General features: G+C 49.9%; 2 protein-coding genes across 6 annotated transcripts; one reads left to right on the top strand and one right to left on the bottom strand.

Moving 5' to 3' along the window:
• Positions 1–131: 131 nt before the first annotated feature.
• Positions 132–2,375, top strand: Inka1 (inka box actin regulator 1). Of its 2 annotated transcripts, XM_076867263.2 has the most exons (3): positions 132–322; positions 688–876; positions 1,071–2,375. In XM_076867263.2, the coding sequence occupies exons 1-3, from the start codon at positions 272–274 to the stop codon at positions 1,872–1,874; spliced, it is 1,044 nt and encodes a 347-aa protein (XP_076723378.2). In that variant the 5' UTR covers positions 132–271; the 3' UTR covers positions 1,875–2,375. The 2 variants fall into 2 exon arrangements, with proteins under 2 accessions (XP_076723378.2, XP_076723379.2); XM_076867264.2 differs by lacking the exon at positions 688–876.
• Uba7 (ubiquitin like modifier activating enzyme 7) lies at positions 266–11,106 on the bottom strand. Of its 4 annotated transcripts, none has more exons than XM_076867260.2 (24): positions 10,922–11,106; positions 10,668–10,836; positions 10,438–10,572; positions 10,227–10,333; positions 9,851–9,941; positions 9,607–9,742; positions 9,312–9,409; positions 9,089–9,235; positions 8,210–8,380; positions 7,931–8,032; positions 7,702–7,782; positions 7,468–7,623; positions 7,217–7,382; positions 6,935–7,140; positions 6,789–6,847; positions 6,530–6,707; positions 6,383–6,457; positions 5,962–6,142; positions 5,400–5,482; positions 4,840–4,929; positions 4,556–4,747; positions 2,955–3,047; positions 2,779–2,879; positions 266–380 (listed from the first exon to the last, which is right to left on the bottom strand). In XM_076867260.2, exons 1-24 carry the CDS (start codon positions 10,975–10,977, stop codon positions 356–358), a joined length of 2,898 nt encoding a protein of 965 aa, XP_076723375.1. In that variant the 5' UTR covers positions 10,978–11,106; the 3' UTR covers positions 266–355. The 4 variants fall into 4 exon arrangements, with proteins under 4 accessions (XP_076723375.1, XP_076723374.2, XP_076723376.1 ...); XM_076867259.2 differs by lacking the exon at positions 266–380 and adding an exon at positions 2,097–2,319; XM_076867261.2 differs by lacking the exon at positions 266–380 and adding an exon at positions 2,240–2,684.
• Between the last annotated feature and the right edge of the window lie 2,759 nt (positions 11,107–13,865).

Here is a 13,865-nt window from a genome sequence, read left to right as displayed (position 1 = left end):
GAAACGGGACGCCCAATTCACTCACACCGCCAGGCTTCAGGGGCGGGGCCGTTTCAACTTCGCCCCGCCCCCATTGGCTGCGGCGCCGGGGGCGGGGCGTGGCTGCCAGATGTTCGGGCGGCGGCGGCGGCGGGAGTTCAGCAGTGTGAGGATTCTCTTAGCAAGGCGCAGTGTGAGAGCGCCGCTGGCTGGCCACCCCAGCCCTCTCCGCGTCGCTCCTGCCTGGAGTCGAGGAGGAATTGGCAGGACTGGCGGGAGCTCCGGCATCGACATGCACAGCGCTCGACTTGACAGCTTCCTGAGCCAGCTCCGCTGGGAACTGGTGAGGCTTGGGAGTGGGCGTGGTCGTGAGGACTTATGTGGGGTGCCCAGCTGCCGCCCTGCCAGGAAAACAAACGGGTGCGGGGTCGTTCGGGTGCCCATCCAGGCAGGATGGGGGCGGGGCGGGGCGGTGCAGTGTAGCTGGCCCAGATGACCCGCCTTGAGTTTCTGGACAGTTGAGAGCTATTCTGGGCATCAGGTAACAGCCGCCGGGCTGGCTGTGCCGCTGGGCAGCGGGGGAGGAGGATAGTGAGGAGGACTTCTTTTGAGGTGGGGCAGAGGCGCCAAGGATCTAAAGAGGTTCTGGCGTTGCTGTGGACGCCCCCTACCTCTGACCTGTACCTTGTTCCTCCATCCCTTACCTAGAAAGCACCATGTCTTTTTTTGAAAGACGCTTTGGGGATATGCATCATCCAAAAGGCACGGGATGCCTCCCCTCCAGACCCTGGGCAGGACTTACTTCCCGATGCAGGCCCACAACCCTGCCGGCCCGCCCCAGTGGCGGGTGCCGACTTGCCCAGCTCTGCGTGCTGCAGCCTGCCAGACTGCCACCAGGTCTGCAATGGAAGCCACACGAGCTTCGTGTTTCTGTGCCCCCATGCCAGCCCTGTGCTCACTTTCTGCCTTGTTGCCCAGGCCAGCACACCTATGAAGCCCTCTTGGATGCTCTATTTTCATGGCTGGCTTGGCCAGGCAGGCAGGGGTGACAAATGATACCCCTATGACTTGTACCCTTTCTTCCCCTTCAGTTGTGCGGTCGGGATACAGGCTCATCCCCTATGCCTGGCCCCTTGCAGCCATCCCCTAAAACTGATCCTGGTGTGCAGTCTGGCCATCAACTTAGGGCTTCAGGTGCCTTGGAAGAGGATTCTGTCTGCTGTGTGGAAGAGGAAGAGGAGGAGGAAGCCTTGGTGGCAGAAGATAGGGGTGCAGCCTTGAGGGGCCCAAGGGAGCATGCCCTAGACTGGGACTCTGGCTTCTCAGAAGTGTCAGGCAGCACATGGCGAGAGGAAGAACTTTCTGTACTCCCGCGCCCAGCACTCTCAGCACGGCTCCCTCATACCCAGCGCCTCTCAGTCAGTGATCTCCCCCTGCTTAACAGGGCATCTGTAGCCAGCATACCACCTGCCCACCACCGTCCACGGCCCAAGTCTACTCCAGATGCCTGCCTGGAGCACTGGCAGGGATTGGAAGCAGAGGACTGGACAGCAGCCCTGCTGAACAGGGGACGTAGTCGCCAGCCCCTGGTGCTGGGGGACAACTGTTTTGCTGACTTAGTTCACAACTGGATGGAGCTGCCTGAGGCAGCAAGTGAGGGGGGTGATGGAGGCATACCCCGTGCCCGAGCTCGACCCCCCCAATTTCTGCTTGGTCTCTCTGAGCAGTTGCGGCGCAGGCTGTCCAGGGCTCGTAGGGCAGCTATGGCAGGAAAGCGGCTGTCATGCCCACCTCGCACAGAATCTGAACTGCCTGCGGACCTATCACGCTTTGCAGCCCTCATGAGCTGCCGCAGTCGCCAGCCCATCATTTACAATGATGTCAGTTATCTCTGACCCTGCCTTCTAGCCTGGGACAATAAAGGCCTTTTTCTAGACTGTTGGTTCCATACCCCTGAGGCTTGAGGAGGTGGTCCCAGCCTTGTGAGGCACAGTCTAGGGAGGCAAATCTAGAGCCTTTTCTCACTCTTCCAGGGTGTTGTCTTGCCCGTGTCACTTGCCCATGTGATTTATTGCCCTGTGTTCTGTCATCCATGTTTTCCACTATGCCTTCCTTCAACAAGCATTTATTGTGTGTCTGCTGTGGGCTCAAGATGCAGGGGTTTTGGGCAGATCTCCATAGAGCCAAGTGGTAGGGCAGTGGCTGCCTTGTTACAATTCATAGTGCAGAGGTGGGAAGGTTGTTTGATCTTCCTCACCCTCACAGCTCAGCTCCAGTACTAGTACCTGAAGTCCAGGTTCAGGCACCTGGCCGGTCACCTGCTGAACCAGTTCTGTCACCCTGGTATGGAGGGGGGGAGGCAGGTTAGGGGAGATTGGGCAGGAGAGCTGAGGTAGACAGAGGATAACTTGGCATGGACTAGAGGGTGCTACAGAGCCTTCAGGAGCCCAGACCACAAGCAGGAGCAGCTCAAGACAGGAAACATCTGAAACTATTTTAGGAGCAGCTGGTGGGGCGGGCAAGAGGCAGGAAGCTGTAGGTCCCCTGGGAGTGGGCTGTGAAAGGGCAGCTGAGCAGAGAGGGTTGGGGGCTGGTGGAGCTGGCTAAGAGAGCTCCCAAAGGCCCCTCCTTAGGCTCTCGCCCTGCCCCCAGTCCATTTGCTTGCCCCATTTGGTGAAAGAATGCTTCAGGAAGGTGTGAGGGGCCTAGAATGGGGTTAGGAAAAAGAAAGGCTATGTGTACCCCATCCTCAACCTCCAGGGGCAGGCAGGGCCAAGATAGAGCTGGCTGTGGGCTCACCTGAGGGACAGGCGCTGGGCCTGCTTTTGAGATGACCATCGTGCCGAATAGAGCAGGGCTTGGTCATACAGAAGCATCCTTACCCTTAGTCCATATTGTTCCTAGACAGATACAGGTCAGATACCCACTGGGCCAGGCTGGGTTGGACTTGGGGGCAGGGTGGGGGCAGGGCACACCTGGAGATGGGCCAGCAGTGACTCCAGTGTCCTCTCAGGCTGTCCAGCAGGCACCTTCAGGCGGTCCCAAGAAGTCCACTTCAGGCAATTGAACTAGGGGGTGGGGGGTGAGGATGAGTGAGAGTTTTCACATAAATGGATAACCCCTGTCCCAGTTACTAGCAGCCTTTTCTAGGGGAGGAGCTAGACTAGAAGCAGGAAGTGAGGGGGGGGGGGAGTAGAGGGTGGGATCTGGGCCCAGAGTCTCAGCCCCCTCCCTGCCCAGGCTGAGGCCAGCACAGGAAATGGGGCTATGGGGCCCACACAGGGAAACAGACTGATCCATCATACAGGCCAGTTGTTGGAGGGGGACTAAGGGGGTGGTGCTTCCTGAGGAAGCCAGAGCTAGGCTACTGGAGTCTCTGATAAAGCTGCTTGTTCCTCAAATGCAAGGCTAGGAGCGGGAGGATACATCCTATTCCCTCATCCTTACTTTTAGAGCCTTTGACTAGTTTTAGGTACACAGGAGTATATAGTACAGTGACTACTGGAGCCCTACTGGCCCAGAGATCCCAGCAGGGACACAGTCTATAGAAGTCTCCTGTTCCTGTCCAGTTGAGTTTCTGATGCCTAGAGTTGAGGACAGAAGAGTGGCAGACAGCCAGAGTCTAGGATGGGGGACCTTGCCAGCCCCTCAGAAAACATACTGGGGTCAAGATGAGACTAGGTTAGAGACTCTTCCTCCATTCCACAGACAAAGCAGCCTGTGTGCTGGTTAGAGGTGGGGCGTCTCACTAAAGGGCTCTACATGTTGTGTCCAGAGGGACCCTAGGGCTGCTTGGCAAAGGCTAGGGCCTTTGCCAGTGACCTTTGACCTTTGCCTTCCCCTGACAACAGCATTCTCTCTATCCTCTTTCTTATGCCCCAAGGAAATGCCACTACTACAAAGTCTGGGCACACAATTTAGAGATAGTCCCTGTCTTGCACTCACAGGAACATATGCACAAAAGCCCAGGAACAGCCACATGTGTACCCACATACACATCCATGCATGTCCACATCAAGGAGAGCCTTGCATTCCCATCTGGCTCACAGATGTGCAAGCTTTCTCCCTTCACACCTAAACACCAGGGATGCCCAGACTCTGGTGCACTCACATCTGTGACAATCACACACACAAGGCTGTTGTTCCACATTGCTAGTGGCAAATCTAGTGCCCTTTAATTCACCTTGGAGGGGGCAGGCCAGGGCCCTACATCTTTCTAGGGATGGGGCCATGATTCCCCTTACCTACAAATTCCCCCTCCCCACTATCTACCCCCTCAGGAAAACTTCTGGGAAAGAGGAGGTTGTGAGGATGTCTGGCTCCACTAATGAGTTAAAGCTGCACGCCCCCCCCAGACCCTGGATTGGAGTGGGGTGGGAGGAAAGGCTGATGGCTGCTTCCTGTGTCTGACAGGTCTCAGCCTGGCTTCATAGCAGGAAGGGGGCTGGAGGGAGTCTTGAGAACTCCTCCACAGTCTGGGTTCTGGAGTGAGGCCACAGCTAGAGTAGGGCCTGTTTGGGAAGATGCAGGAAAGCCCAAAATTAGCAGGGGTAAGGGTAAGATATCAAGGGCTCACCATCTGGGTAGCTGGAGCAGAAGGCACCCAACGCATGAAGTTGTTTTCAGCCAGGTGCAGATAGCTATGACGAAAGGCACTAAGGGGCCGTGCCCCATACACTACCTTATACAGTTCCAGGCCCACCAGACCTGCCACAGCTGCTGTAGTGGTGGCAATGGCTGGTATAATCTGGCCCACAATTCGTTTGCTCTGTTAAGGACAGGAGATTTGGTTAGAAAATAAGCTGTAGAGCTAGAGTTTAGCCTCTACTTCCAGGACTGAGCCCTAAGGGGTCGGATTACCTGAGAACAGTTGACTGGTATGATCCCATAGTTTTGAGATCGAAGGCTGGCTGCAGCTGTCACAAAGTCCATGTGAAAGTTGCTGTCATCCTGTGAGGCCCAAATCACAGTAGCATTAATACTAAAATGTGCCCATTCCCTTGGTCAACTATGTGCCACTGTAGATGTCTTTGCAGTTTTATTTTTTTGTAGTACTGTGGAATACCCAGAAGTGCTTTACCTCTGAGCTATATTCCCAGCCCTTTTTACTTTACATTAAGACAGGGTTTCTCTAAATTGCCAGGCTGACCTCAAACTTATGATCCCTGCCTCAGCTTCTTGAGTTGCTGGGACTACAGGTATGTGAAGTGAGGCCCAGGAGGTCTTTACACAGTTTTGTAGGTAGGAAGGAGCTCACCATCTCCCCCTTGTCATACAGTGAGGCTGAGGTTCAAGGAAGGTGAGCTGCTTTCAGGTACCTACTGGAAGAGAACTCAGGGACTCTCAATCAACCCTCTTTGTTCCTCACCTTCGCCCACAACTTCCCTAGCCCAATACCTTACCCCAACTTAAGATCCCACCTTCTCAAACATCAGAGGCTTCAGGGGAGGAAACTTGCCCCAGACTTCCAGAGCTTCTTGCAGTTTCTTCAACATCTCAGGGCCTATGAGGGGAGGGGATGTTGGGGTAGTCCTTAGCCCCTGTCTCCTACACTCTTCCTGGAGTCTAGTGCCTATTCTTGGTTTTTGCTAAGTGTGCCAGTTACTACACACTTTTTTTTTGGGGGGGGCATGGGGGAATACCAGGGATGGAACCCAAGGGCACTTAACCAATGAGCCCTTTTATTTTTTATTTTGAAGCAAGGTCTCACTAAGTTGCATAGGGCCTTGATAAGTTGCTGAGGCTGGGTTTGAAGAGTCTGAGTGTAAAAAAGAGAATTGGGATATGAAGTTGGCTGCGGGGAAAGGATCTACTGAGGAGCTAGAGAATGTGGCTAAGCCTAGAGGAGAGCATGGAAAGAGGGCTTGAGATGTACTAAGTTGGCTATAGGGCTCTCAAGCCCTACCTTGCTTCTATAGGATAGGCTAAAGTCAGGGTCAAGCCTTTTAATGACAGTATGGGGGCCAGGGCCAAGGGTCTCACCAAACTCAGCAGAAGCCCAAGTCAGCTCTAGGTTATTAGTGAAGATGAGGGACAGGTGCTGGGGATCAGGCTGTGGTAACTTCAGCAGCTCCCTGAGTGCAGTTTGATCTGATGAGCCAGGAATCCCATGCATCTGAGCATATAGGTTGGCAGCTGCCAGAACATAGAGGAGGTTCATATCCTGCAGCAAGACCAAGAGTAGCAGCAAAGACATGGCTGTGAGTGAGCATGTATGGGTAAATACAGGTGGTTCATTGTCCATTTGTGAATCTGTTTGAGCACCTGCTTGCCACACATATAGATACCCCAAAATACACAAACGTGGCGATCAGAATCTGCATTTCTACAGAATGCAGAGATGACTTCCTCTGCTCTGAGGGCCATATCTCTATCTCAAGGCTCCCCAAGGATTCCCACTCACCTGGTTGGTGTCAAATTCCAAGGGCTGGGGACACTGTTTGGGACTTGACCAGAATGGAGTTCCATCCTCAAGCACCTAGAAAAAGATAGGCTATTGGGCTGAGTCTGGTCCCCAGAACCCTCGACCACCCAACCCCTTGCCACCCACTTTATCAGGTGGGAAGTGCTTCAGTAGCTGTATGATGCCATAATGGAAGCAGAATTGCCATTGGCCAAGGGCCCACACCACGCAGTCTTGCCAGGTCTGTGGGCGCTGTCCTAGGACACCCAACCGTAGTAAAGTCAGTATCTGTTGCCTATCCATGTCTGCCAGGGAAGTATGTGCCCTGTGGAGAAAGGAGGAAGTCTGAAGCTAAGCCCTGTGCTTGGAGCCCTAAACCTTCTTCCACCTCTCTGTGTGGCCTTACTGTTGGTTGATGGTCTTTGCAGATAGTTGAAAGAGTGCTTCAAATTCATTCCGAGCCCACTGTGGTGGAGGGAAGGACAATAAAGTTTCAGATAAGGAACATATATGCAGTTGAGAACTGAGCTTGGTGGGATGAGGTGTGCTCACCTGCAGGGAATGCTCAGCTGTGCTTGGGAAATATCGCCCAGTACAGACAGGGTGGGGGATATCCTCAGAAGCTGAAGCTGAGACAGGGCCACTGTAGACCTCAGTTACATGTGGTATAAACACTGAAGCACTGCCCCAGGTGCCCTGTGTACCTGCCTCCAACAGTGGCTTCAGATAGTGGGTACAGCGAGCAGCCACATAGTGCCCTGACAAGGGAGCAAAGGGTCAGGAATGAGGCTGACCTGCCTGGGCAAGGGGCTGAGCTCCAAATCAGACACTCACGAGCTGGGAAACTGTCCAGAGCAGCAACCACACCATCTACTTTGGAGAAGAAGTTGTCCCCAAAGATGTGCTCTGTGGTGGGATCTAGTGACCGAATGAGTGGAGTTACCCGTAAGTCTGGGTTCAGTTTTTGAGCAGCTTCAGCAGCCACCTCTGCCTTGGGCCTCTGGGAAGAAGGGAAGAAGATGTTGGGTATGGGACATTATGGGAGGGCAGTCTGGGACACGAGTGTGGGAGGGGCCAACACTTACTCCAACGTCGTGGGTCCTGAAGAGAAACTGACGGCTGAGATTGGAGCGCTCTACATGGTCCATGTCAGCAATAGTCACACCACCACAGCCTCCTGCTCCTAGGCCCACTAGAGCAAAGTCTTTGAGCAGCTCACAGCCAATGGCACCAGTGCCCACCTGCAGGTAGAAGCAACTTTAGCCTAAGGGCCTGACCTGGCCTCCCAAAGACACTCCCACCCCCATTCCACAGCTCACCAAGAAGTAGTGCTGGAGGCTCAGTTTCTTCTGAAAACCAGCCCCAAACACTGCGATTTGCCCATCATAACGGCAGCCTCTCTGGAGGACACAGATTGGGGTCAGTGATGGTTGCTGGCTTATGCTGCATCTACTTCTTTCACTGAATCAGGACTTAAGATCCATTCTTTACATTTCTTCCCTAGCCATGATTTTGAACAAGGTTTGCACCCCTACCCCAGGAACTCACCGGAGCACAATCCTCAGGATTGGGAAGAGAATCTTCTGGAAGGCAATCAAGGGCGTCAAAGTATAGCCACTGGTCCAGGGGCATGAACTTCCTGGAGATTGCCTAGGGGACAGCACTTTACACTAAGGGTTTCTGCCAACTTCTAACCCCCTCAGATTACAGTTGAAGGCTGTACCTAGATTGGTGAAGCCTCCAGGGCCATGGTCTGATAACTGGGTTTTTCACTGACCCACATACCTCCCCGTCTCCTTCCTCATCCCTGCCTGTGACTGTGCCCACCTTCAGGACTTCCTGGGCAGCCACTGCTCCCAGAATGGCTGCCATGGGACTCAAGTCACCAGCACTACTCAGGGCAATTGTCCGCAGTAGGGCCTCATCCAGTGGCTCTTCTTCTCGGCCCTTCAGGGGTTCCAGGGCCTGTGCCAGACCTACCACAATCTCTGCATCAGCCTGTGGGGTGGAAATCTTTGGGCATTGCAGTCCAGCCTGACTTGGAAACCCCCCGCGCCTAAAGCCTTTAGGTAGCAATCACCCTGTTCTACAGAAGAGGACGCAGAAGCCTAAGCCTAGTCCTATTTCTAGCCTGGGCAACATAACCAGAGGATGCCCTGCACCAGAGAAAGGCCCAAGAGGCTTTACCAATTTGAGTGGAGCTTCCAACTTGGTTCTGATGGATTAGGACACAGCAGGGGTCCCCAGGCTGTGTGCCTGGCACTTCTGTGGACTCAGCCTCTAGTTTAAAGATAGTGATTTTCATCTCCTCTTTTTTTTTTTTTCCCTTTGGTACTAAGATTGAACTCAGGGATGCTCTCCACTGAGCTACATCCTTAGTCCTTCTTATCTTTTATTTTAAGATAGGGTCTCCTTAAGTTATCAAGTCACCAAGTCCCCATCACAGAAGGAGAGTCTATTGTCCTTTTCTCAGAGTGAGAATGCCAGGGGAGCCCTGACCTTGAATTTGCAATTCTCCTGCCTCAGCCTCCCAAGTAGCTGGGATTTTAAGTGTCTATCACTGTACCCAGCTTCTTCTTCCTTTTTTAAATTTTTTTAAGTGGGGATATTGTTTCTGGGGTTCAAACTTGAATCTGTGAGTTGTCACTGAGGTAAGGTCTCAAGTGAAACTCCAATAAGGCTAGGGGGTATAGTGGGACCACTCACATGATCCCAGGGTTGGGGCAGCCGGCCATGGAGTTGCTGGAATTTGTGCAGTGCACAGAAGGCCTGATGTAGGCAGTGGGCACGATGGGCTTGCTGGTGATTCTGAACCACCATCCGGGGCTGGTGCAGGGCTATGTTCAGGGGCTCCTGCAATGGATACTTGGTTTAGGGTCAGGTCTGGAACACTTCAGAACACTCTCATCTCAGATGCACTTGCACTTACATGTATCACAGTCTTGGATCTCTTGACTTCAATAATAGTCCCACCATGCAAGTAACGGGAAAATGTTGTTGTGTCCCCAATCTCCAAGGACCCATCCTCTGAAAGAGATCTAACCTAGTAAATTTTGATTCCTGAACCTGGGTAGTTTCCATATCCCATCCTGACTTCTGTGTCTCAGACCTTATTGCACCCTGGGAAAGGTGAAAGGAAAACCTATCCCCCAGGACTAGACTACTATATTTACTATCAGTGAGGTCTTGGGCATTGAGCCCAGGGTGGGATGGGGTTGGCTTACCCTGTACATGGATGGGCCGAGGAGAACAGCAATTGAGTTCAACCATGCCCTCAATGCCTGAGAAAGTTACCAAGTCCCCATCACAGAAGGAGTTTCTATTATCCTCTCTTCTCAGAGTGAGAATGCCAGGAGAGCCCTGGGTAGAAGGTGGCTTGTCTCAGGTGTGCCTGTAGCTGTTTTCCACAGGCTTTGGCAACCAACAATTCCCTAGACAGCAGGTAAATACCCACATCTCAGTACTTACCTGGGAGATGTGCTGGATAGCAGCTGTCAGGGGCTCTGACTCTGTAGGGTCCTGCACAATGAAGTCCTCACCAAAGTCACAGAATAACTGCCTAGAGTAAATGGCCAGGATCACAGGTTGTAGTTAAGGATAGGGGATACTAGGAATGCTGGGAGAGGTTTGGAAACTAGATTTTGTTGTTGTTGTTGTTACTAAGGCAGGTCTGGAGGCTGGATTGGAAGAACCAGAGGGGTGGGACTGAAGACCAGAATTGCAGGAAGTTCTGGGACAGGCCTGAGGTTGGGTGGAGGGGCACTGGAATAAGCTTAGAATTGGGGACAGCACTGAGACCAATTGTTGGCTGTGATGTATAGGCTGGGCAGACAATCTCACTCACCCCACAAGGCCCCGGGTATCAGCTACTACAAAGCAGATTCCATGCTTGTGGCACAAGGTGCCCACCTTCAGCTGTTCCTCCAACTTTGAGGCAGTTAGCACTACCACCTGGATGAACACCATGATCAGCAGGCCAGAACCACTGCCAAGGCCTCCCTTCTGTTGAGAGTAGAGCTGGAAACTGGCCTAGAAACTGGGACTGGAGAAGTTACCTGGAAGTTCAGCAGTAGGTCCTCCGTGATGTCACCTGTATGGACAAAGACCTGGACAGCTTCATTGAGTTGAGCCAAGTGTTTTTGAGAGGCATCAGCCCTGTTCTTTTCCAAGTCGTTCTCTGAAAGGAAAACCTAGGGAGAGATCCAGTGCAGAATGAGCCAAGAGATTTCCCTTGGGTCCTGTCCCCATCCTGGTCTGAGAGCCCGGAACCCCTCAGGACCCTTACCTGGGCAGCCAGGTCAGACCAGCAGGTGGGATGGGGATCATGCAGAGTGAGACTGCCAATCCCCATCAGGACCAGGTTCTTGGCCACCTCAGCCCCCAGGCCTTTCAGGCCAGATAGCAGGACTTTGGCTTTCTGAATCCTCTGCATGGCAAGAGGGCCCAGCACATACCTGTGGATGGGAAGTAGGAGGACAGGCATCTAGAGATCAGAGAGGTCTGAAGGCCACCCCACTCCCTATCCACCTCAAGGCTCACAGCTGCCGGGAGTATATCTCCTCATCCAGCAACATGGAAGGTTCTGGGATATTCATCTTCAGGCCTGGTGCTTACAACTATAGTCTCTGTGTGGGAAGTGGCACCACACAGGTCTCAGGGGTTGTAACTAGAGCAAACAGGCAGCAAAGCCAAGGGACTAAAGAAAGCTGCTGGTTACCACCTCCTTCCTGATTCCTCTGTCATTTCAGGGAAAGCAAAAGTGAAAGTGAGAATATACTCTGAGCAGACTCCTGCCTTGCCTCCAGGCTAGGACAGATGCCCAACCTCAGTGGGCCAATTGCCAGATCTATTGCCTGGGATGAGTCCCAGGATTATAAGAGGGTAGGCAGTCTGAACTGAAGGTAGGAAGCACAGAGCAGCCACAATCACATCATTTTTCTTTTAAACTTCTCTTTTTAAATAATTGTAGATTGATTAAAAGAAGTTACAAAAATAGGATAGAGAATTCCAGTGTATCCTTTATAGGTTTGTATTTTTTGTCTTAGCAATTTGGGGACGGTTGTCTGGAGAATGAACCACAACTACCAAAAAAACTCTACAACAGCTAAATCAAGGACTGTCATAAGTTTTTGGTTTTGCTTTTGTTTCAATTGAGGTGAAATTCAGATGGACTCTGGAGTACATGCCTATAATTCCAGTGACTTGGTAGTTGAGGCAGGAAGATTGAAGTTCAAGGCCAGCCTCAGCAACTTAGCAAGATACTATCTGTTTCAAAATAAAAAAATAAAAATGGATGGGGATTTATTTCAGTGATAGAGCATCCCTGGGTTCAATCTCCAATACAAAAACAAAAACAAAAACAAATTGAGGTGAAATTTGTATAACAAAATTAACTATTTTAGGGGCTAGGGGTATAGCTCAGTGCCTAGCATGCATAAGTTCCCTGGGTTCAATCCCTAAGATTATCAGAAAAAAAATTAACCGACTATTTTAAAGCATATAATTAGGTGGCATTGAGTGCACCCACAATATCATGCAACAATACCTTTCTTTAGCTTCAAGGTTTTTCATCATCCCAAACACATTAAGTAACTACCATACTTTCCCTCCACTCCCACTGTGATCCTCTAGCAAACACTATTATGCTTTCTGTTTCTAGGGATCTGCCTATTTGGGATATTTCTTATAAAAGGAATCATAAAAAAATGCCGAGCACAGTGGTGCATGTCTGTAATCCAGTTACTTGGAAGGCTGAGACAGGAGAATCTCAAATTCAAGACCAGCCTCAGCAATTTAGCAAGGCTAAGCAACTTAGTGAGACCCTGTCTCAAAAATAACAAAATAAAAAGGGCTGAGGGTGTGACTCAGTGGTTAAGCACCTCTGGTTTCCATCCCTAGTACCAAAATAAATAAATAGAAAAATAAAAAGGGCTAGGGAGGACTAGGGTTGTAGCTTAGTGGTCGAGCACTTGCCTAGCATGTGTGAGGCCCTGGGTTCAATTCTTAGCACCACATATAAACAAATAAATAAATAAATAAAAGGTCTACTGACAACTAAAAAAAAAAAAAAAAAAAACAGGGCTAGGGATGTAGCTCAGTGGTACCTGAGTTAAATTGTCCTGGGTTAAATCGTCCAGTACCCTCCCCCCAAAATACAACTTTTTATGTCTGCTTCCCTTCATTTAGCATAATTTTTTTAGGTTCATCCAAGTTGTACCCTATATCAGTATTTCATTTCTTTTCATGGCTGGATAATATTCCATTGCATCTGTATATCACACAATGTTTGTCCATTCATCTGTAGATGAACATTTGAGTAGTTTTCACCTCTTGGCCACTATAAATAATGCTGCTGTGATCATTCTTTGTTTTTATTATTATATCTGTATTTCAGCATTTGTTTCTAAAAGACAAAAACCCCAATTTTTTAAAATATTTTTTTGTTTTGGTTATAGTTGGATATAATACCTTTATTTTATTTTTATTTTTTAAAGAGAGAGAGAAGAGAGAGAGAGAGAATTTTTTAATATTTATTTTTCAGTTTTCGGCAGACACAACATCTTTATTTCTTTATTTTTATGTGGTGCTGAGGATTGAACCCAGTGCCCCGCGCATGCCAGGCGAGCGTGTTACTGCTTGAGCCACATCCCCAGCCCCTTTATTTTATTTTTATGTGGTGCTGAGGATTGAACCCAGTACCCCGCACGTGCTAGGTGAACACTCTACTGCTGAGCCACAACCCCAGCAAGAGCCCCAATTTTAAATATAAATACAATGACCCACTCCACTTTCTACCCCTAATCCCTCCAAAACAACAATTTCTTAGAATCACCAAATATCCAGTGAGATTCATTTTTCAATGTGATCATTTTTGAACAAGTACTTGTTTGAGTATTTTTTCAATTATTTTGAGTATATATTTAGGAACAACATTGCTAGGTCTTATGATAACTCTATGTTAAACTTTTTGAGGGACACCAAATTATTTTCCACAGCAGCTATACCATTTTACATTCCCACTAATGTACAAAAATTCCTATTTATCTCCATCATTGGCAACTAGCTATGTTTCTTTCCTTCTAAAAAAAATTATAATAGTATAAACAGGTAGGTCATTGTGGCTTTCCTTCAATAGACATTTATTGGATGAGTCAGATGTATCAGGAACAGAAACCAGAGCCAGATTCTGAAATAAATTTCTGTCTTCAACATCTATTTTTAAATTTTAAAACATTAAAATAGGCCTGGGGCTGAAGTTGTGGCTCAGTAGTAAAGCATTTGCCTAGCATGTGTGAGGCACTGGGTTCTATTCTTAGTACCAATAAAAATAAAGGACCACCACCAACTAATAAAATATCTTTAAAAATAAAAAAGTACAATAGGCCTGGTACAATGGCACATGCCTGTAACTTCAGCATTTCTGGAAGCTGAAGTGGGAAGATTGCTAGTTTGAGGCCACACTTCGTCTTGGTAAATTAATGAA

Source organism: Callospermophilus lateralis, chromosome 10, assembly GCF_048772815.1.
Source record: "Callospermophilus lateralis isolate mCalLat2 chromosome 10, mCalLat2.hap1, whole genome shotgun sequence".
Taxonomy (NCBI): Eukaryota; Metazoa; Chordata; class Mammalia; order Rodentia; family Sciuridae; genus Callospermophilus; species Callospermophilus lateralis.
Note: the sequence above shows the minus strand (reverse complement) of the source record. Positions and strands in the feature narration are given on the sequence as shown.

Coding starts and splice junctions, on each gene's coding strand:
- Uba7 (XM_076867259.2), bottom strand. CDS start 10,977: ATGAATATCCCAGAACCTTCCATGTTGCTGGATGAGGAGATATACTCC. Junction 10,573..10,667: donor GGTCTGACCTGGCTGCCCAG/GTAAGGGTCCTG, acceptor ATCTCTCCCTAG/GTTTTCCTTTCAGAGAACGA. Junction 9,410..9,606: donor TCGGCCCATCCATGTACAGG/GTAAGCCAACCC, acceptor GATCTCTTTCAG/AGGATGGGTCCTTGGAGATT.
- Inka1 (XM_076867263.2), top strand. CDS start 272: ATGCACAGCGCTCGACTTGACAGCTTCCTGAGCCAGCTCCGCTGGGAA. Junction 323..687: donor GCCAGCTCCGCTGGGAACTG/GTGAGGCTTGGG, acceptor TCCCTTACCTAG/AAAGCACCATGTCTTTTTTT. Junction 877..1,070: donor GCCTGCCAGACTGCCACCAG/GTCTGCAATGGA, acceptor CTTCCCCTTCAG/TTGTGCGGTCGGGATACAGG.